The sequence below is a fragment of the Corythoichthys intestinalis genome, chromosome 14 (genome assembly GCF_030265065.1).
Source record: "Corythoichthys intestinalis isolate RoL2023-P3 chromosome 14, ASM3026506v1, whole genome shotgun sequence".
NCBI classification, from domain to species: domain Eukaryota; kingdom Metazoa; phylum Chordata; class Actinopteri; order Syngnathiformes; family Syngnathidae; genus Corythoichthys; species Corythoichthys intestinalis.
In genome coordinates, this window is record NC_080408.1 from 18383658 (window position 1) to 18408035 (window position 24378).

The 24378-nt window shown below is 38.0% G+C and overlaps 1 protein-coding gene across 1 annotated transcript in view; it reads left to right on the plus strand.

Annotated features, from left to right (window-relative positions):
- The window catches only part of LOC130929779 (vasoactive intestinal polypeptide receptor-like), an 83416-nt gene that overhangs the window by 52226 nt on the left and 6812 nt on the right, over positions 1 to 24378 (plus strand). Inside the window, exons 6-12 of the mRNA XM_057857279.1 lie at positions 9303 to 9432; positions 15075 to 15228; positions 17121 to 17181; positions 18593 to 18659; positions 18753 to 18844; positions 23818 to 23947; positions 24337 to 24378. Coding sequence (XP_057713262.1) covers positions 9303 to 9432; positions 15075 to 15228; positions 17121 to 17181; positions 18593 to 18659; positions 18753 to 18844; positions 23818 to 23947; positions 24337 to 24378 — 676 coding nt within the window. The remainder of the gene's footprint in view (positions 1 to 9302; positions 9433 to 15074; positions 15229 to 17120; positions 17182 to 18592; positions 18660 to 18752; positions 18845 to 23817; positions 23948 to 24336) is intronic.

Here is a 24378-nt window from a genome sequence, read left to right on the forward strand (position 1 = left end):
ATCATCATCTTAGTTCAAACACACTACAATCAAAGGAACGAACAGTTAGCACTAGCGGCTATCTCCTAGCATTTAACTACTGGACATAGAACGTAGATGGGCTATATTTACATAGGAATGGTCATCTTCCCAACATATTAGCATGTCACTACTGCACATTTCAGAAAATATACTTGCATCTGTCATTTACACACAGCTTGTGGAGAGTAAGAGGTAAAGACACGATGGTGGCTAATCAGCGTGCATGTCGCAACCGAGAGTAGGCAACAGCCAGGATGTGAGTGGCGCATGTGCAGTTTATGTGAAAGTCAAACGCGCATGAGCACGGTTTACGTCAGGCGACTGATGTGAGTCTAGCATGCGTCTAGTAACAAAGTCTAACCAAAAGCATAAGCCATAGACTTCATGATGATATTGACGGGACATGGTGCGCGGGGCCGATTAATAGGGGGCTTATCTTCGTCAAAGCTGACTGAGTGGAAACTACACAGACAAAGAGCTTTTTACGTTTAAAATTCTTGAGAATAAATGTTTTAATCCATGAATTCTTTATAGAGTTGGACGTAAAATTCTCAATTCTTGGTTGAAAGCAAAAAACAAAAACAAACAAAACAAAACAAAAACGGGCAGTTAGCATTTATTTTATGTAAATATAATATTGAATGTGCAGCTTGTCTTTAAGTCACGGTGGCGCAGCCTTACCACAACAAAGAGCTTTTTACGTTGAAATTCTTGTGAATAAATGCTTAGATCCCTGAATTCTTTATAGATATGGATGTAAAACAGTCTCGATTCTTGTTAAAAGTAGGGCTGTCAAAATTATCGCGTTAACACGTGGTAATTAATTTTTTAAATTAATCACGTTAAAATATTTGACGCAATTAACGCATATGTCCCGCTCAGACAGTATTCTGCCTTTTGGTAAGTTTTACAGCAAGGCTTTTTGTGCTGTCTAACAGCGAACTCTTGTGGTCGCTTTGCGACATGGTTTATTGTGTTCTTGCCAGTTCAATATGGCTGCACGACGTCTCAGGCTGACGCCTACGTTGTAATGTTGTGCTTATATGATCCTTGGACAAGATTTGTCCGTAAGTATGGTTGTTGTAAAGAATGTACATATTATATTAGTAAGCGAAATGTTATATTTTTTGTATGAGACACTTTTTGTTTATGTTTAGTGAACCTGTATAGCGTGCTAAGCTAACGTTGTTGCTAATGCAGTGCTTGTGTACTTTTTTTTGTAGTTTTACAACGGTCTAAAGAGGACAATGGTTTGAGGCCATTTTATTAATAAATCAGATGAAAAAGGAAGAAGTCTGATTATTAATGCGTCGTTCACTAGCTGTCCAGCTTTGGGAAAAGTAGACGCTTCGGAGTGAGGACAGCATAGACAGATTTAAATGACAGTAGAGTGAAATGCCCACTACAGTCCTTACCGTATGTTGAATGTATATATCCATCTTGTGTCTTATCTTTCCATTCCAACAATTTATTTTACAGAATATATATATAATTTACAGAAAAATATGGCATATTTTATAGATGGTTTGAATTGCGATTAATTGCGATTAATTACGATTAATTAATTTTTAAGCTGTAATTAACTTGATTAAAAATTTTAATCGTTTGACAGCCCTAGTTAAAAGCAAAAAAAAAAACAACAACAGGCAATTAGCATTTATTTTACATAGATATGTCGAATGTGCTGCTAGTCTTTAAGTCACTGTGGCACCGCCTTACCATAACAAAGAGCTTTTTGCGTTGAAATCTTGTGAATAAATGATTAAATCCCTGAACTCTTTATAGATATGGACGTAAAACAGTCTTGATTCTTTGTTAAAAGAGCAAAGAACCAGGCAGTCAGCATTCATTTTATGTAAATATGTCGAATGTGCTGCGGTCGCCTTATCAAAACCAAGAGCTTTTTCCGTTGAAAATTCTTGTGAATAAATGCTTAAATCCCTAAATTCTTTAAACTGTAGATATCGACATAAAGCTCGAATCTTGGTTAAAAGCAAAAAAAAACGTGCAGTTAGAATTTATTTTATGTAAATAATGCAAAACCACGACGCTAATGCCGTAGCGGCTAATTTTTCCAATAGATTTTTTTTCACGTTTCAAAATGCATGCATTGTATGAAAAATATAACAATTACCTTGAATCGTCGAACAAATCACTCTTGAGACAATCCTTCCTGTTTGTATGTGGTACAGCTTTCGTACTTTTTCACCCTAAATCCGGCGATAGATCGCTGCGTATGTGAGTTTGAGAATAACTCCTCTTGATGTGGGGAGGCCCCTTACTTGAAAGTGAGATGCAGTGTATGATGAATTTGACCTGTCAATATCATTATGACGTCTATGCATAAGCATTGTTTTTGTTTTTTTAATGGAAAGATGCGTTTACATGGAGACCGAAAAGTAAAGCTATACGTAAACATATTTACAAAAGAAGGGAAACAACTAATATAGTCATTTAAAAATTATTACTTGCAAATTTTTTTTTTTTTTTTTTTCCCTAATATTTTTTATCGCTTTCTGATTTTTTTTAACGATTATATGGGAGAGAATGTCTTTGTGAAAATGTGAAGGGGATGGTGAAAGCTTACTAACTAACTAGCTAACTAACTAACTAACTAACTAACTAACTAACTAACTAACTATAATTTAGACAAAAAAAAAAAAAAAAAAACAAGCAGTTTAATGATCAAGAAAACATTCTCATTTTTTAAAAACAAACAAAAAAATACATTTTCCCATCAGGAGCCAAATTGTGTTGAACTGCTATTAAATTTTGCTTGTATGTATGAGATTATGAACACGTTTTCGAATAATATAGAAAAGTGAGTACACACAGATATTTCATTATATCTTTTCATTTGACAACACTAACAAGATATGACTCCAACGCAAGTAAAAGTAGTCTGTGTACAGCTTATATAACAACGTACACTCTTTGTTCCCTCAGAATAACTCAAAATACAGCCATTATTAATAGTTTCAATATTACAGTATTATTAAGTATTAATAAACATTGTTTAAAATTTTTAAAATCCTCAAAACACATCCATACCCTGACTGTCGTAAAAAGCAAATCACCGCATGCGTGTCTAGTTTGTACATGTTCTACGCATGCGCCACTCACATCCTGTTGGCACTCGGTACATTGGGTTGCGACAGTGCACTCTGCTGTGACTGAAGGAGAGAGATAAAAGGTCGCGTGAGCGTCGCTCCTCTTATAGGACGAGGGAGATAAAAAAAAAAAAGAAAGAAGAAGAAGGTCATGAGAACTTCCCTCCTCTTAACGGGCCCTATTTTTAGTCATTAAGAACAAATAAATAATAATAACATATATGTACATATTAGCAATTGTTATATTTTTAATAGTGAAAAATTATTGTATTTTTATATATTTTGTAAAATAAATACATTTATAAATTAATACAATGTTAACCCTTTAACACCAAACGTGACAGAATTACGCATATCATCTTTGAAGCCTCGTCACGCTGTAATCACGTTACCCACGTGCCGCTGGTTGGTCTCATTTGAAAGTGCAGAAGTCGAGGTCCATGCCCGTTTTTACTTGAAGTCAATCGACTGAGTAAAATGGGAGACAATGTCCTTTGAGTTTTCTAGTTTTATTGCCCCCATAAATAAGCATTAAAATGCTGCATGGACCATGTGTTTATGTCCATATTTCCATCATTTCATGTCCTTTTTCGAAACCGAAAGCACCACGAAAGACTACAAATCCCAGGAGCCATTGTGAGGTCAAGAAGGAGGGACGTAATGTGAACATTTTTAATAAATTGCTGAGCGAGACGCCACCTAAATAGAAGGAGGCATGGTAGCGAGCGACGGCCGGTTAGATTAATTAAGCGAGCGACTTTGAAACATGCGGAATGAATCGAAAACTAAATTCAGCGCAAGCTAATGCATCTCATCAACTCGAGGAAGAGGAAGGAGCAGTTTTGTCGTTGTTTTCTCCGGATGAATCGACGAGTTGGGAAGAGTGACAGGCTTACAGCGCAAACTGCAGAAGAGTGGGCTGTGTGACGTAGCTCTGTGTCCTTTGCAAGGGGAAACGAGTGGCATGCCTGCAAAATTCAACTGAACTACTTTGTTGTCAATATTTTTGAAAATACTTTAATGATATATATTTTTTTTTCACTATCAATGTTTTCAATTTGTATATACATAGATGTGTGTGTTCGAGAAGCATGATTGCATGTACAGTATATTCTTTTGATAAGATGATGGGTACAATACCCAACCTCACAAAGAGATATCCTCCAAATTATTTTTGTGTTGGATGATATTTATTATATTATATATTTTTTCACTATTTTGCACTTTTGGGTTACTGTATATAACCTGTTTTGACCACAATATTAGTAAAGGCCAAAAACACCTATGACCATACCTGCTGTTTGTGTTGAATTGTCAAATATAAAACTACTCAGTCTTATTTTTTTTCCGTTGAATGTTTATCCTGACAAGTTGAATAAATATTATCAAGCTTCAAAACGGTTCGTCGAGCATGTTTGGTTATCAATGGGACATCAATATTGTAAATTTTGACAAAGGATTTGGGGATTTTTTTTTTGTCTTTTGGGGTCCAAAATGTTGATTATAATTGGTCAGTGAAGAAAACAACAGTTTGGACATGAAGGTTATTGTGTCCTGAATAGAGGGACCCAACCAGGCCATTAGGAACAAATTTTTCTTTCAAATATAAAGTGCAACATCAAACGCATGGAAATTTGGACAAATTAGGCTCAGGTGTTAAAGGGTTAATAAAAACTAAAATAATGGAATTAGTATGACTACAAACATAAATACACACGGGCTACAGCCCCAAGTAACACTTTTAAGTGGACTTTGTTTTTCATAGTATTGAGGTCATTGTATGCCAGTGAATGGCATACAATGACATGGCATAGCATGGAAAACAGACGTCCAATTAATTTAAAGTGCGTATGACAGGATTAAAAAAAAGTCTTAAATAGCATTGTCATGTGAATTAGAATCATATTTTGAGACGATTCGACTATGTACAACAATTTAGCAAAGCACAGATGACGAGAAATTATTCTTTTAATCTGCCGTTTTGCCACGCCTACCATTATAAGGCTCTAGCGTCCCCAACAGGAGGATGACGTCGGCAGGGTCATGGTTTCATCCGATTTAGAATTCAGCCCATTGTGGGGGAATAATTCAGAACAAGGAAAATGTGACGAAAATAGCAGCAAAATGTCATTGTTTCAATTGCTCTACTCCAATATTTTTATAGAATATTCTTTTTATCCAAGTATTTTTCCCCAATTGCTAAATAAATGGTATGGTCAGGACAAATAACAGTCTTGTGGTAAATGGAATATAAAATATTAAAAATGCATTTATTCAGTACAAAATGGCAAAATTACTCCACAACGGTCAAAACTTTCGACTTCACCTTTACTGTCGCACCTCCCAAACGATATTTTATGCCACCGTAGTTAGTCCGGCTTTTGTCATTTCCCTACCTGAGAATGTAAACAAACCAAGAGGCGTGAGCGTAGCCGACATGCGAACCCGAACTGAGTGATGTCTCAAAGTCTTATTTTCGCTTTTCGAAGCAAAAAATCACACAAAACTAGCCCGGGTCATGACACACGGCGGCGGGGTTGTTGATTGTCTTCGCTGATTGGCAACCCGCCCGGCAGCGAGCAAGTTACAGCTCTTCGTTCCCCTGCTGCAAGCGAGCTCGTTTGCAGGGAAGCAGCTGGATAATGACCGCCGGACGTCGGAGGAGCTCGTAGCTGCCACATGGTCAACACGAATATGGCGTAAATTAATGCTTAACTACACAGCGAAGACGTAAACAGTGAGGCAGCGGTGTGCAGTTGTTGTATGCAGCTAACAAGGCAGGATGTGTCTGAGGAGAACTTTTCTACATGTCCGTCCATGATCAAACGTAAGTAAGTATTCCTTCATTTAAAGAAAGCTTGTAGTGTTTACTTTGTAATCACTGTATTCGTGGCCATTTTAACACAAAATTGCAATTTCTGATGGGGTAGAAAATTTGACATCGGGCACACGAAGAGGGCAATAAGCTGAGTATAGCGCTCTCCCGGCGCGGGGGGTGTGCGACAAGCTGCTGGTCGTCGGCCGAGTGGCATTCTCAGTGGACAAGGGGCATTGTCAGCCACAAAATGCAAGCCACCTCCTTATTAATACGTGTGCCATGACCCTGGTATTTTACAAAATACAAAACACGATGTTTACTCACTTCCTCGTAAATCCAATGGTCCCACAGTCGTCGCACACTTGTCATGGCCGATCTCGGGGAGAATGGGAACTTTCTGAAACCGAAAAAGGCTAACACACCTCTCCCTGGTGCAGCTACAAAAACCTGCAGCCGTTTGACTGGCGTGATACAAAAAAAATAAACAAATCCGCAAAATCAGCTGAATCCGCAGTCCATCTGCATGCTATAAAGCAATGCTGTATTGTGAGATGCTGACCCGGGTGACATCACATTCGCATTCGTCCTAAACCAGAGACTGGAGGCGGAAGTTACTCATTTTCATGGCGCGGGATCCAAAAATTGAATATATAAAACGATCGCTTCCACACACATCCGAGTGGTCCATTTCATTCAGGAGCATAAAACACTGTGTGAAATATGAAATAAACATGCTTTTTTGTGTCATACGCACTTTAAACTGGGAAGACTGACTGTCAATGGTCATGTTTTAGTGCCATTCATTGTCAGGAGCGAATCTTATTAGATAATATTCCTTGTATGGTTTCCCTTAATGCAACTTAGTTAGGAGAAAAAAATAAGACCACTATCGTTGGCTCTCATGGATTTCCCAAAACGGCGAATGACAATCAAATACTTTTCTTACTTTTCTTACTTTTCCACCTACAAAGTAATACAAACAACCTCATTTCACATCTTCCTGAAATTTTAGTGTTTTTCATGCTGTGTGACCAATTTACATCTAAATGTTGTTGCAACATATGTCAAACAAAGAAGTAAGCTGAAAGCAGCTATAAAGTTCAACCACTTAGCCATGGCGTTTAGTGTTGTTCACCGCTTGTTTCCCTCTGACCTGCTGTTTGCACGCAGAGAGCATGAGTGTACATGGAGAAATGACCCAAGCACGAATCATTACAGTAAATGGCCAGGAGTGTGTGGCCACTAATAAACACATCACTGTTCTCAGCCATCTGTGTGGTTGTGTTCGGTGAGTGTATGTGCAGGGTTAAACAACAAGGCTTGTGTTTACTTCTCACTGTCCTAAAATGCCAATGATTTGGACGTTGGAGGACACACACAGGATGTGAGCAGCGCTTTCTGTTAATATTGGGCAGCTGGATAATGTTGTGAGGGTTTAAACCCATCTGCCTGGAGCACTCACCCACTTGTTTACTGTACATGGTATTTATTTACTTATATGTGTATTCTCCTCCATAGGCTGCATATAGAAAAAAATAAAAGATGTCACGGCCAACAGGCATTTTTCTTCCATTGCTTATCTCAATTATTTGAACAGCTAAAAATGCCTCTTCACTGTGCTACAGTATTTGTATTGCTTCCTGTGAATTTAAGTGTTTGTTTATTCTCAGCTCTTAATAAGTTTCTTTCTTTGCATGTGTAAATTAAACAACTCGTCACATGACCACAACCTGCTAACTCTTCTCATCTTGAGCATTTTGATATCATGATAGCATTATCATTTTGATAGCATTTTGGCTATCTATTTTTGTATAGATGGCCAAATCTATACAGAAATGGTTCACCAGACACAAAATCAAGCTCCTCCCATGGCCATCTCAGTCCCCAGACCTTGTTTTGTTGGCAAAAGGGGGTTGTACAAAGTATTAACACCAGGGGTGCTAATAATTGTGACACACATTATTTAAAGTCAAATCATTTTTTCTTTATATGGGATTTTTTTTCCCACTGAATGAATGCACTTGTATTGAAGGTTGGATTTTTCTCTTTTTTTCCATTAAGGTCCCATATTATTTGAATTAAAAAAATATATATTAGAAGCTAAAAAACACATCTTTTTCAGGGGTGCCAATAATTATGGAGGGCACTGTATGTATTGAAATAATCTAGCGCAATTCCAATGACCCGGGCCTGCGGAAGACGACAACCCTGCCAAAAGGCCAGACTTTGCGCGTATACTTTAGTTTTAACCACTTGTACTGACTCCATTCTAAAAGCTGGAAAAAGGCTTTGAAACACAAATTGACAATTTTTTCCAAGTCAGGAGAAATCATACAGCACATAGAGACCCAGGCGAGGATGCAAACTGGATCCAGGGTCACCATATCACAAGTCAACAAAAGATTCCCGGGAAAAAGGATAACAATTAGTTAAACGTTCAGTCTTTTAAAGGCTCTGGTGAGGCGGGCTGTGGTCTGGAAGAAAGGTGTGTTTGGGCGTTGTTTAGGATTATTCTCTGTTGTGGGTTGGGCGGAAGAGTTTCAGCCGTTACTGTTTCAGGGCAACGAGAGTTGAGGATTTTGCCATCCTCAGAGCCACATGAGTGCTGAGTGTTCACTTCTCGGTTGGGGGTTCCTCCGTATCAGATGTTCCCTGTGACAAGATATCCCACCATTTGTTCTGGACTGTACAGAAAAGTTGATTGCGGGATTTGGTGGTGCAGGCATGGGCTTGCAGATGTCTTGCCAATCATCTGGTTGTCAATGTCAATCTTGCTCAGCCAGCTGCATGACAAGCGCATTGGGCTAACGTGGTCACAAAGCGTCATGTATCTTTCTGTCCTTTTCTACCCGTTGTCTTGGCACAAGTCCAACTGTTCAGAATATCAAATATATTCTGCTTGTTTTCTTAAATTATGATATAAATGCTATTTGTTTTATATTGGGTGGGTTAGAGTAATACAAACAGTCAAACAGTAAGTACGAGAAAAAATACTATTCCCTGATTGATTATATTAAATGTGTTTGAGTAAAACAGTCAAACAGTAAATATAATAAAAGATACTATTCCCTTCAGTATGTGTACTTCACCATGAAGCATTTTGATCAAATCTCTTGCCTCTCCTAACATTTTATTACTTACAGTATGGAACATACTGTACCTCGTATACACTAGTTTAGTGTTTTTTTCCCCCTCTTCATAGCCAATTTTCCAGCTGGTGCAGCTTAGCCCAAAAAATATGGCAAATAACTTAAGGCAAAATTTGGTGCTAGATTTAGGATGAGATATTGTCAAAATACAGCAACATTTTACGTTTTACTTTGCACTCATGTTAATGTTGTGTTGTATCACAGGAAGCTGCACTGCACAAGAAACTATATCCACATGCATCTCTTTGTGTCGTTCATTCTGAAAGCCATCGCTGTCTTCATCAAGGACGTCGTTCTGTATGATGTTGGAGAGACGGACAGTTGCCATTCATCTGTGAGTACTGTATCAGAACATGGCTTAGTCTGACTGATGCATTCAACTGCCTTAGTTTGTGGTTTTTGTATCAAAGAGCAAGCAAATGCATTGAATTTCTCTTAGTAACAGCAGACTACGTTCTTTGAATTAAATATTCCCTCACATTGAAGTGGAGTCGAAGTTTGCTTTACATGACACTGGGTGTAACAATGTTTGCCAAGTTCTCTCCACCCCTAAAAGTGTTCCCTATTCATCTGTCCATCAGGATGTTGTGAAAATTCCTGTTTGCTAAACATTAAACCAAAACCTTCGTCAATAAATCACATTCAGTTCTGGTTGGGACTTTATGATCACTTCATCTCACTGCTGTATCTTCAAGACAAACCATGCAGCGCTTGGATAAAGAGTTGAAGCTACTGGTTTTAGTACTGTTTAAGACAAGTATTTTATGTTTATAAGGCAAGTCAAGTTTCCAATAACAGAAGTGTGTGTCCCATGTCTTGCTCAAGTACAATCCATTGCTTTCTTATCTAAGTTGATTAGATTTGCAGGCTGTAAATCACCTTTGCAAGCCTTAATGTCAGAGCTTAGATAGTTCCTCCTCCGTGTACACACATTTTCCCACTTCAAAGACAGCTGCTTCACATCTCCCCCATTTGTTAAGATTCCATGTGGATTTTTAAGAAGAAAAAAAAAACAGCAACTACTGAAAAACAATATAAAGGAGATCAGTTTATAGTTTACAATCCTTTACTACACAGCCTGTCAAAACAGGGAAATAAATGTTATGACACCAGCCGTATTAAGAATTTACACATTCTTTATGTAACAACACAATGAGCCGGAAAGAAATTTGCTAGTTAACTGGATACAAGTCAACATTAGGTCACCCTAATCTCTAAGAGATTAGTCAAAATTTTCAAAATTTAATAGACACTATCAGAGGCTGGTTTATTTGTATTGTCTAACCGGAAGATTTGATATATCAGTTAACCTGTTTAGCTACATATTGGGGTAAAAATACTAGAAATAGGAACGGGAATGATTAGTGGATAATTTGTTAAGTGGGAGTTCTAGAAATTGAAATATGAATGAAATACAAGCAAAATTTTGTGTACTAATGGGAAAATGATGATTAAGTTTAAACTATTTTTTCGCGATCTAGATAAGAACTGAATTGAATCTGCGGCATCTTCAGGCTTCAAAAACTATTTCTTTGCGTGGAGCCATACAGTATGTAAGATTGGTGGCCAAAAATGCTAATGCAACCAAGATCCTAATATTGAAAAACGCAACCTCTGGGTTGCCAGATTAGCGCATCGCAGTGTAGAATCAAGCCGTTTTATACTATTGTTGCAGTTCGATCAGAAAAGGCCGAGGCTAACAAACTACACTGTAACGTTAGCAATGATCATGTGAACATCCTACAACCTACGTCTATTACATACCAAAAATTAAATGATTACATTTTACTGTGTTCAAACATAAGGGTTTCAAATTGCACTAGTGTTAAGTTTATGCACGAATAAATATTCATTTTTAGCCAGGTAGCTTAACACGAAGATAAAAGAGCGGATTTATGAGCGCCAGGTTTGTTTCTATCACCATGACAAGAGGGGTACTTTTGGAACTACGTTTCTCAGCATATAAGCACACTGGCAAAGAAATATCACATTCAGTAGTGCATTGACAGCACCCACAAATCATGCAACTTTAGCGTCTGTCGTCAACTTTTTGCATAATTTTCAGTTGTCTCCATTAATCGAAGGCATCTGCAATGCATATCCAGTGCATATCCTTGTCTTATTTCTGATTACGTTATAACCCATTAAAAATTTGTAACAACTTTGATTTTTCTGTTTTTTTCTCCAATGGCAGAAAACATTGTTAATTCAGACTATCCAATGGCAGACAACATTGTTAATTCAGACTGTCCAATGGCAGACAACATTGTTAATTTAGACTGTTTGTAAAAGTTGTAGTAGCCTTAGTTTACATAGCCAACATATTACTGAGCTCTGGCAACCACGGCATCCGTCATGAACACATAATCAAAACAGTAATAACTGTTCCTCTTCTGTCCGTTTCCTTCCCTCTCTGTCCCCTATACCCCCTTCCTGCTCGCTGCTTTGTCGTAATAAATTAAAAAAAAAAACATAATGACCAACCGCAATGGGAGTATATCAAACTCCCATGTGATACATTAAAACCATTCAGACTATTAGGACATTCAGAGTCCTATTCTCTGTGTCTAAGCAGCTGAACAGGAGAGTTAAAAAAAAAAAAACAACTTTTACAATCAACATTTAAAATGGGAAAAACTAGGCTTGACCATTAAGAAGCGTGTTATACGTCTTTGTAAAAAAAAAAAAAAAAAAAAAAAAAAGTTTCTTTAATGTCTGTTGAAATATTAGGGTCATTTAATGAATATTCAAAATAGATTCCTTAAATACAGTGGGGAAAATAAGTATTTAGGCAACCACTAATTGTGCCAATTCTCCCACTTGAAAATATTAGAGAGGCCTGTAATCGTCAACATGGGTAAACCTCTACCATGAGAGACAGAATGTGGGTAAAAAAAAACAAAAAAATCACATTGTTTGATTTTTAAATAATTTATTTGAAAACCATGGTGAAAAATAGTATTTGGTGTATATGTACCCTTTGTTGGCAATAACAGAGGCCAAACGTTTTCTGTAACTCTTCACAAGCTTTTCACACACTGTTGCTGGTATTGTGGCCCATTCTTCCATGCAGATCTCCTCTAGAACAGTGATGTTTTGGGGCTGTCGTTGGGCAACACGGACTTTCAACTCCCTCTTCACCCCGTGGCGTCAAAATGATAACAAAAACGGGGAGCAAAAATCCCAGAACCACACGGAGGGACCTAGTGAATGACCTACAGAGAGCTGCTCGTTAGAGAGCATTTGGATGATCCAGATGAGGACTGGGAGAATGTGTTATGGTCAGATGAATACAAAATAGAACTTTTTGGCAGAAACACAGGTTCTCTTGTTTGGAGGAAAAATAATACTGAATTGCACCATACCCACTGTGAAGCATGGGGGGTGGAAACATCATGCTGTGGGGCTGTTTTTTCTGCAAAGGGGCCAGAACAACTGATCAGTGTAAAGGCAAGCCATGTATTGAGAGATTTTGAGTGAAAATCTCCTTCCATCAGCAAGGGCATTGAAGATGAGACGTGGCTGGGTCTTTCAGCATGGCAATGATCCCAAACACACAGCCAGGGCAACAAAGGAGTGGCTTCGTAAGAAGCATTTCAAGGTGCTGGAGTGGCCTAGCCAGTCTACAGATCTCAACCCCATAGAAAATCTGTGGAGGGAGTTGAAAGTCTGTGTTGCCCAATGACAGCCCCAAAACAACACTGCTCTAGTGGAGATCTGCATGGAGGAATGGGCCAAAATACCAGCAACAGTGTGTGAAAAGCTTGTGAAGAGTTACAGAAAACGTTTGGCCTCCGTTATTGCCAACAACGGGTACATAACAAAGTATTGAGATGAACTTTTGGTATCGACCAAATACTTATTTTCCACCATGATTTGCAAATAAATTCTTTAAAAATCAAACAATGTGATTTTTTTTTTTTTTCCCCCACATTCAGTCTCTCATGGTTGAGGTTTACCCATGTTGACAATTACAGGCCTCTCTAATATTTTCAAGTGGGAGAACTTGCACAATAAGATGTTGACTAAATACTTCTTTGCCCCACTGTATACTGTAGCTCATTTAAATTGTATGTGGGGAAACAATGTGAATTAAACCCATGTCAATTTTTTATCTCTCACTGCTCTGTTATTTGGTCCAGTACTCAAACCCACCACTGCATACAGTGATCCCTCGTTTTTTGCCGTTCCCCTCCCCTACCCCTCACCCCAACGAGGTATAGGTGTAGCTTATTCACATACAGTATAAATAAGAATTTTTTTGGGGGGGGGGGGGGGGGGGGTCAATGTATTTATTCAGATTAAGCATTGGAAAGAGATACTTTTTTTTTTTTTTTTTTAATTTACACATTTATACACATTTACAAACAAAAACGGGCTCACACATTTTCAACATTCTCACAATAAACCACAAATAACACTCTCCATCACAATATACACATTTCTACTTGTTTGCCATGTTTGTATTCATACACACTCGTCGCTACACAACATACACACAGACACACACACACACTCGATCACAGGGCTTTACAAAGAAATATTAACTTTCTCAAACAATGAAACCAAATTGAGAGCTTTTTGCTGCTTGATCAATTTCAGAGATCTACACCATATATGAAACTCATTCATCCAATGTTTAAAACAAGGCCTTGTTTTAAAGTACCTGCATTTGTGAATGAAGAATTTTCCAAGTAGTAATATCACATTAACAACAAAAACCAAATCCTTATTTTTGCCAGACACACCAAACTTAATAGACTCTACCGTCCACGTTGAAAGATCAATTTGTTTGGACTGAAGCCAGCTCCGCATATCCTAATTGGAAAGAGATACATATCAGACACGATTTTCCCTTTTTTCCCCAAAGTATAATACTTTATTAAATGCTTCATTGAGTGAGTCCTCTCAATTCAACTCGTGCTGCTTAGAACAACACACAACACAACACATTGAGTTGCCATATCACACTACAGCCAATGTTTAACAAGTTAAACGAGTCAGCGCCTTTGAAAGCCTCTCAAGCTTCTCTGGCAAGTTCAAAGCAGCTCCCTTGTCACTCATCGTTAACTTTAACAGGCTGCAGCTGCCTGGAGAGAAAGAAAAGCTTCAAGAGGGAGAGTGAGGTCATGTCTACACCTAGCAGGGTTTTTTTTTTTTTTTTTTAATTAAACCGAGGATCCTCGGGAAAAAATAATTGCGTCTACACCAACACGTTTGTAGAAAAAGAAGCTTCCACAGCCAACCGTAATTCATTCTTTTTTAAGTACATTCATAACAATGCGAGAAAAATAATCGAGTCCATAATACCCCCATCCTTTGCATGTGTTCTTCAATATGAAGCACTGCAAGAGTTTGTAAATAAACGGAAGAAAAAAAAGAACCTGTCTAATTTACTTTAAATGTAAACATTGGTCTCATGGGTGACGTAGGGACAAAGTTTGTCACAGTTAGTAAAGTTTCCACAGTTAAATCTTTGGTTATCAGTGTCCACATGATGGCGCCACAAACGCAGAATTCGCACATCTTCACTGTGAGCGCAGTTTTCAAGAACCCTCATTTAAATGTGCGTGTGCAAGTGGATGATAGGCCAAACCATAGAAAAAGGTTTTCTTTTTGCCAAATACCTTGCGGCGTGTAGACATGGCCTAAGAGGCTGTACATGATCAGATGGGACATCTCTATAAAAACCTACTTTTTTTTTTTTAATCGAAAAAAAATCCGCAATGGACTGATGGCGCGATGTGTGAAGCGCGAAGTATCACTGTATTCCAAAAATATGAAATAAAGGATTATTATTGAAATTACATGTGTACATAATAATGAGGCCAATATATCATCTTTGAGAATTGAAATTTTCCGTCAAAACATTCCTGGCTAAATAAGCACATTGTTGCCGTTTCCAAAAATAAAGCACAGTTGTTTGGTAAATGAGTTCCTGTTCACTGACTGCATAAAACTCTGGTTGATTTCCAGGTGGGATGTAAGGCAGTGGTGGTATTTTTCCAATATGGAATCATGGCCAGTTACTTCTGGCTATTGGTCGAAGGCCTGTATCTCCATGCTCTCCTCGCTGTCTCCTTCTTTTCGGAGAGGAAGTACTTCTGGTGGTACATCCTGATTGGATGGGGTATGTGAACATGGATGCCTCACATTTTATTCAAGGTAACATAAGCTAATTTTCAGGACATGCGCACACAGTAATGCTTGAGGAGATAAAACAACCTTCGTCACGTGCCATTGTCATTATTTGGTGTAGACATTGAGAGATACTGATGTACCTTCATTTACACATGGATCAGTTTTGGTTTAATTTGGTCTGTAGCGGCCAGCTGCCTCGCTGTTGAAAACAGTCCATCTAAGCAATTTATGTAACCGTAGCAGACATAACAGTCATGAATACCCATCAAAGCTATCAGGCACCCTGCATGCAGGATACCAGGACAGGAAAATGATTAAAGATTTTGAGATTGAATTGAACCTTCCTCTCAGGATTAGACAAGTGTGTGTGCTAGGACAATTGGGGATCCAAATTTTTAATTGGAGCGAATGTAAGGATGTTTGTTTGCGGCTTGAGATTGCTGGCACCCACACAATCTTTACCAAAATCATTTTGTATAAACTCCAACTGATCCTGAACAAATAAATTGTAGCAGATGGATCGCTCCTTTTTCAATGTTATTTAATGTTTTATCTAGGGCTGTCAAATTTATCGCGTTAACGGGCGGTAATGAATTTTTAAAATTAATCACGTTAAAATATTTAACGCATTTAACGCATGCACGGGACGACGCACTCATGCATTGCCGCAAACAGACTAATGGCGCCGTTTTATGTATATTGAGAGCTAAGAGGCAGAGAAAAGCGAGAGGAGTGGACTCAGGCATTCATTGGGGCCGCGCTATTTATTGGTATAAGCTTTGGCAACACAACTTCCACAACAATTATAACTATTGTGGTGAGCAACGTGGGGTAGAATGACAGGAGATAATCTTTTTCTTAACACCCTTTATTGAACACAACGCAGAGAATATTTGCAGCCACCGCTGACAGTCATGGTTGCCCAATCATGCATTTGGGCGGAACGAGTAGTCGCTACAGTATCATTTACTGAAAACACAACAAAATAAAAGCGCTCAATACAAAGAGAACTGGCATTCACAATCAAAATAGCTACGCAAAATAATACTCAGACTATGGTCAAACTCTATTCAAGTATTTCGTTGAGCTCAACAAATACACTACACGGCAATATTTAGTCACAAACTATCAGAGGTCTTGTACGTTGTGAAGTTAACACGCAAATGAACGTAAGGTACAATGAACCCGGAAACTACGGCATCAGTCGAGGGGCAAAATGCACTAGAAAAACTTGGCTAGATCTCTAATTAGTTTAAAACTTGCCCTTGACACCTTGTGGTGTATTTCAATCACTACCTTCCACAATGGCGAGCTATTAGTTTATTTTTTGATTGAAAATTTTACAAATTTTATTCAAACGAAAACATACGGAGGGGTTTAAATACAAAATTACTATAACTTGTACTCACATTTATCTTTTAAGAATTACAAGTCTTTCTATCCGTGGATCCCTTTCACAGAAAGAATGTTAATAATGTTAATGCCATCTTGTTGATTTATTGTTATAATAAACAAATACAGGACTTATGTACAGTATGTTGAATGTATATATCCGTCTTGTCTTATCTTTCCATTCCAACAATAATTTACAGAAAAATATGTTATATTTTAGAGATGGTTTGAATTGCGATTAATTACGAATAATTAATTTTAAGCTGTGATTAACTCGATTAAAAATTTTAATCGTTTGACAGCCCTAGTTTTATTCGCCGGCTAACACTGAAATAGTTCATAAATACGCCTGAATTGTATTGTCTACGATATGTATTTCATTCAGCGTAATTCACATCAAAACATCCCAAAGATCATGGCCATATTTGGTCATGTAGATATTTTCCATGGGAAAAATCCAATAATTATGTTAATATTTGTCATCCGCAGTGGCTCCAACCATCTTTATCTCTGCATGGGTGATTACAAAGGCTTATTTAAATGATCCCGGGTGAGGATAAACATGTTGTTTTTCTTTTTTGTCATTTGATTTGAGTGGGACTTTTTTAAATTGTTACCATCAAAATAAAACAATCTATCATCAAGAGAAAAACATGAATTTGATGTGTACCATTTTTTTAAAAGATATATTTGATGTTCTTGCTGTTGTTTTCATGCTTAATTGTTGCTTAGTTTTCCTAAACAGGCTAGACATTAAAATGTTTTTTACATAGTGGCTGAATAACAGTTTCTATTTATATCCTTTGTTTTACTTTGTACATCATTACACTCTTCATGGCTATTAACAGTATTTTATGTTTAATTTGAAATTATTAACATGTATATGGCGGAAAACACGGACAAGGCTTAAAGAGCAGTTCCTGCTCTTGCATCCCTCTTTAAAATGAACTGCTGTATTTTAAGCCAAAAGAACTGCTATGTTTGATATAAAAATATGTCTAAATGCTGCCATAGCAGTTTCATGGTGCAGTAAGCCCCCGGACTATTCTTAATTTCTCAGTTTTACCCTGGAGACCCCCGTTTACAGACACCGCGCAACCGCTTTTGTTTCAACCCAGCCATAAAAAGAAGTTAAGTAATTATATTGAGTATTTGAAATGGCTGTCATTTTTAGCTTGGAATCAATAATTGATGTCTAATGTTTTGTTGTTTTTTTTTTAAAAAACTACTTTTAAAAATTATTCACTCGCATATTTTACTTTTAAACAAATTAAGTCAAAATGGCGAAAAATTAGTGTCTGTTAATAGGTCACGGATATCTACCTCATAACTATCGCTTAACTGTATTTTTTTTTTTTTTTTTTACTGTCCCATTTTCCCCAATATTTTAGATGATAAATAATTGATCCAAACGAAGACAAAGAAAATTTGGGGGGGAAAAAAACGTTTAAAAGGGTAAATATATGAAAACGACAATCTCAACCACTCCTTGATGTCTGCGATTTCTCCAATGCGACCCTTGTTATAATCCTGTGTTTCACCCATAAAATCCCCCAAAACTCCATCTGTGGCCATTCACAGCTGTTTCTTGACACTCCGTGAGACATGCTACACAGTTTTTGGATCGAAACAAGGTACGTACGCGATAATATCTCGTTTAAATCATGGTGTCTTTAAATATGCTCTTTCATGCTCTGACCTCCAGTTTGGGTTTAGGGTTTTTTTTTTAAATGCCCTCCTGTTCAAACTTTTTCTTGCCCTAGAAAATTGACATTTTAAACTTTCCAACGATGTATCACACATGCTTAAAGGAAAATTTTGAAATTTGGCCAAATTGGTGGTCTCAGAGCAGAACCTCAAGTCTCCTGAGTGTTTTCCGCCATATACATACAGTATTCACACTAACTGTACTAGCACATTTAACGGCATTTTGATTCTGACCATACTGCATTTTTTGACAGATGCTGGGAAATAATTTATGACAAACCTTGGTGGATCATCAAAACGCCTATTCTAGTGACTATTCTTGTGAGTGATATTGCTTCATTTGAGTGACACCCTCTGTATAGCTCCCGTCATAGGAATTACAGTATATTTAATTATCTGCTACTTCTTTGGCAGGTCAACTTTTTCCTTTTCATCTGCATAATTCGGATTTTACGACAGAAGATGAATTGTCCCGACATTGGCAGAAAGGAATCGAATCAATACTCGTAGGTTTTTAGGCCAAATCTAGCTATGCTTTTAACCACCCCAAAAATATTATTTTCAAATTGTTATTTTTAAGTTTAAGCAAAACTAGGACTTGCTACATATGATAAATAAGTGTTCATTATTCTGTTTATCATATTCTTATTGTGTAAGGGTCATTCCAGAATTGGAGGACAGTTGGGCTTCAGAATTCTTCAGAAATAAGCCTTAAATTTACAGATTTTCTGCTACATATTCATCAATACTAAGTAGGCGGAAGCCTCTTCTGAAGACGGTACACATGAAAGCCTGCCCGTCTCATCAGACCATAGGGCATGGTTCCAGTAATCCATGTGCTTTGTTGACATGTCCTCAGCAAACTGTTTGCGGGCTTTCTTGAGTACCTTCTTCAGAAGAGGCTTCCTCCTGGGGTGATAGCCATGCACACCAATTTGATGTAGAGTGCGGCGTATGGTCTGAGCACTAACAGGCTGACCCCCACCTCTTCAATCTCTGCAGCAATGCTGTTAGCACTCCTGTAACGAGTCACATGACATTTTGGAGGGAAAATGACAAGCAGTACTCATTTTGGACATTTAGGGATGTACGTAGTTTCTAAGGGGTGCACTCACTTTTGTTGCCAGGGTTTAGATATTAATGGCTATATTTTGATTTATATTGAGGGGAAAATAAATTAACTCTATTATATAAGCTGCACATAGACTACTTTTCATTGCGTCAAAGTGTTATTTTGTCAGTGTTGTCCCACGAAAACATATACTTTAAATATCTGCAGAAATGCGAGGGGTGTACTCACTTTTGTGATACACTGTAAATAATCTGCAGAATTCAAGACTGAACCCAAGAGCAGACAACAATAGAGGGGATGCGAGCAAGGGTTTATTAATACAAACAAAATGAACACACTATCGCGGAAAAAAGGGGAATAATAAAAAGGGTCCGTGACATGAGGTCAACGGGGATCAAATAACACTGAACTAAGCGGTGGGCAGAGAGCCAATAAGATAACAAAAGAACATACTCAATACCTGCACAAAGTAGAGGAATCACAAAACAAAGAACAGCTGACGAACAAGCTACCAAATAGTACAAATGGGCCTGGAAGGTACAAGTGCCGAATGGCGATCAGCAAGTAAATATCTCAACACCCCTGCTTGGGTTGCCTGCGTTTAAATACGCAGCTGATGAGTATTGGAAGCACCTGCATCCAGGGAAACACCAACCACACTCTGAATAGGGGTGTGCCATCGTTGGCACCCCACGATTCAATTCGATTATGATTCAGGGCGCTACGATTCGATTATTAAACGATGATCACGGTATTGATGATGATCACAATTATCACGATTATCGTTGTATCATACATTACTAATGAAGTAGCCAAACAAATGTATATCCATTATTTATGTAAAATATCCTTATGATTCAACAGGAACGATGGAAACATGCCCATACAACAAAAAGCTGCCCTTAAGCTGTTGGTTTTTTTTGTTTATTTTTTTTTAGAAAGTGCAAAAACATTAACTATTGTAAAGGCAGTAACTATTTCTTAACATGCCTATACAACACACAGCTGACTTTGAAAAGCTCTATTTCACAAGAAGGTGCAAAAACATTAGCTGTTTCAAAGGTAGTACTTATTTCTCTCAACAATACAATAAAATTTACACTTGTGGAATGCATTCCACATTTTCTGGAAACAAAGTGTCTTTAGAAATAAGACCATAACCAATATACTTTGTTTTCAAAGATTTCTGTACTATTTCGCATGTTTGTAGTGTTACCGCTGTACTTAATCCTGGTTTTAAACGTTCTGCACCTGGAACAACTTTTGGACATCACCAAACAACACACAACTCGACATGGAAATACATGTTAGCAAAGTCACTAATTAGCACAGCGCTCAGCGCTAACTAGTAACATCTCAAAAACAACAACAATAAAGGCCAAACAGTACAAGAGGCTTCGTGTACTCACCTCTTATAGATGCACACGGGACTTAGCAACACACTCGGGATATTTTCGAATTAACACGACTTGAACCTACTGCCGGACAACTGAAAGGCAAGGAGCAACAAACTATCTCTCTTCCCCTCTCGCTCAAAAAAATAATAATTTGCGCACGGAAGCGCAACCGCCGGGTCCCTGCCTGTCTCATACATAATTTATTTTCAAGTCTTTTGAAAAGCAGTAAATCTCTTGCTCAGTTACCAGCTGCATTTATCATAACGTTGTGCATGCGTCAAGGGCGTAGGTTCGCATAGGGGCGGTAGGGACATAACATTACCAAGTTTTTAGGGTGCTCAAATTGACCCCACCAATTTTTAAGCCACTTTACTTGCATTGTACAATGAGTTCAGTTACATATATGGGTAATTTTTATTGTCTTCCCAGATGTTGTAAGGATAGAATAGACCCTGCTATTATTAAGTGAATTATTTTCATTATGTTCAGACTTAGATTTATCCCATTTTACTTGCTAAATGTGTTGGTCCATTTTTTTCCCCTCAAACAGACGTTTGATTGACTGATGATTTGACCCCCCCGCCCGCCACACAGACACACACACTCACACAATTTCGCCAACAGAAATATAACTCACCGCCTCCTCCATTCCCTTCGAAGAGGAAGGATATTAGACTTTTTGGGGGGGCCAGCACAAGCCACTGTAAGTAATGTAAAAAGATGTCAATGTTGTGGAGTTGGGGGAAACACCACTAATTTTGCTACTAAAAGTCTGACCTGCATCACAGTTAGCATAGCATTAATCTGTGTGAACTTGATAACCAGCAAAACTACTGCGGTCAGGCCAGCCTCCACAAGGAACAACGAAGGCAAGCTAGCCGACCTTCATTTGGATCATTGTTTGCATTATGTACATTATCGTAATGCAACGTGGTGGCTTCAGAGTGCAAATCTCAATAATGGGTCCACTTCATAAGGAAGACTGACATGAACATGAACTGACATGAAAAAAAGTTAAATTAAATCACACATTACAATTTCATGAGAGTACTTTGGATGCCTCAGATGTAAATCTGTCCCAAATAACTTTTATGTTCCAATACAGTACTTTAGTTTCAGTCTAGATCCCCCAGAAGTGAACTCCTTCTTAGATAGCTCCCCCTTTTTTTAGTAAAGAGACTTTGCTTCAAAATGTTTCTTTAGTAGTTTTTGAAAACAAAGGTTTCAATCGAACGTTGTATCACGTGAACCAAATTTACATGAAAGTTAGTATGAGTCAATATAGATTCATTTTGCCTTGATCTTTTTGCCTGTCAATTAATTAGGCTACGTTCATACTACAGGTCTTAATGCACGAATCTGATTTTTTCGCGTTTTTCCGACTCGAGTCAGGCATTAACTTGACTGTCTGAACGTGACAAGTCGCATAGAACTGGACCATTTCAAATCCGATCTGGGTCACTTTCGTATGTGGTTCAAATCCGATCTGGGCCACATTTTTCCAGACTGTCGCGGCGGTCTGTACTGTCCACTCTCCCAAATCGGATTTCATGCAGCAATTACGTCATCAAATAGCGAGAGAGACGCTTACCGTAGCGGTGCGTTATTAGCGCCTAGCTTGCAGTGAACATGGCTTTTGGGAAGGGCTGAGCTTGACAACAGTCATAAAAAATAAAAATGGGTTGAGGATAAGCCTGAGAATGCTCAGTTTTCTCTCTGCTCCAAGTGAGCAATATTTCAACATCGCCTACACGGCCGAGGTCGGGGCAAACTGCCCGTATGTGTGTGTGACGTGCACGGACCGTGCGTGCATGCTATCGATCCATATAAACTTTGAATATAAGCCTAAACGGGGATTATTTATGTCTGTTATTTGTGTCCTCCTTTTGAAAAGCAAAATATGATATCCCTGGAATGACGGATGACGTGTGTCATTTGTTTTGATGCTTCTGCGCATGCGGGTCGTCTTGCTCAGCGCGTGTCGGACCGCGAATTAGTGCGCATGCGTAATACTTGAACGGTCTCAATGGATAAAGGCAGTCTGAACGGGCACGCCAAAAAAACGGATATGACAAAAAATCGGATTCGTGCATTAAGACCTGTAGTATGAACGTAGCCTTAGGTTCATATTCGTGAGAAATATGGCTCTGACCCCCGTTCAATAATCTGTTTGGTCTTATTAATGTCCCGTCCTCAGCAAAAAGTGTACATGTGGGTTATGCTATTGTATCGTCCCTACCAATGTTGAGACCAAACCTACGCTGTTGTTATGCGTGCATCCATTAAAGGCGTCCGGGCGGCAGACGTGTCTTGAATTTCGTTCCGCTTCTAGCGGCTGTCATAAAGTTATTAGGGGAAACCATCGATTTTGAACATTTATCAATCATAATCGAATCGTCACGCGTCGAATCTCGATGCATCTAATCTAATTTTTTGGCACACCCTCAACTTTGAAATGAGATAGTTGACAAGGAGCCGAACGTGACAGTCGAGGCTAGCTATTTTATAAAAACATCCAAAAGACGACATATGAATTTACTCTACCCATTCTTTTGGAAAACTGTTAGATGATATAAAGTTCAGTTTGTCACATGATTTACTGCTTTCATCTTCTTCTACGATGATATAAGGTTTTTTGTTAGTTTTTTTTTCTCCTTTTGTCCTAGGACAAGTGAATTAACTCAGACTTCATGATTTAGTATTTGTATGTAGACTTTGTTTTTGTTTTTAATTTGAAGGGTGGAATGTAAAATGTTCTCCAATCCTGGTATGGCGTAAGCAAAATACAAAAGATGGATGTTTTCACTTTTTGTACTCAAAACAATACATATCTTATTGGGTTAAATCCTATTGAATGCTTGCAAGAATTTCTAAATTTTCTTATTTTTATAACAGTGGTCTTTTGATGTTATGTTTTATGGTGGTTTAAAGCGCTAGTCATATCAACCACTGTTTTCTTGACTGTGATGAAAATAAAGCATCTTTTTTTCTGAATCTTTCCTTCCCCCAGGAGGCTCGCTAAATCCACATTACTCTTGATACCTCTCTTTGGGATAAACTACATTATCTTTGCATTCATGCCGGACCACGTCAACTCAAATCTGAGGATGGTTTTTGATCTTATCCTGGGGTCATTTCAGGTAAAGCTTCATATTATATACTGTATAACATACAAGGTCAGAGTAAACTTTATGATAAGTGCTGATGGATTTTCCAAGAGATTTTTATGCTTTCACCACAAAGTGCCTCAGTTATTCATCTAACATGTTTCATTTAATAAGATTTTATTAAATGTTGAATTTTGCCCCAGTAAATTGGTGGTAAGAGCAATGGACATGATAGAGTGCTTAGATGGAAACCATCGCTGATTTATAGCTGCTTTTTCGAAGAATGTTTCTCCTGGGAAATTTTTCCTGAGATCCAACTCTGTTATGTGAGCCTGAAATTGGTTGTGGTCCTAAAAACATCATTCATCTGAAAAAATGTCTCTGTAGTCGGAATATTGGCAACATATTCTCCTTTTTTGCAGGGATTTGTAGTTGCTGTCTTGTACTGTTTCCTTAATGGAGAG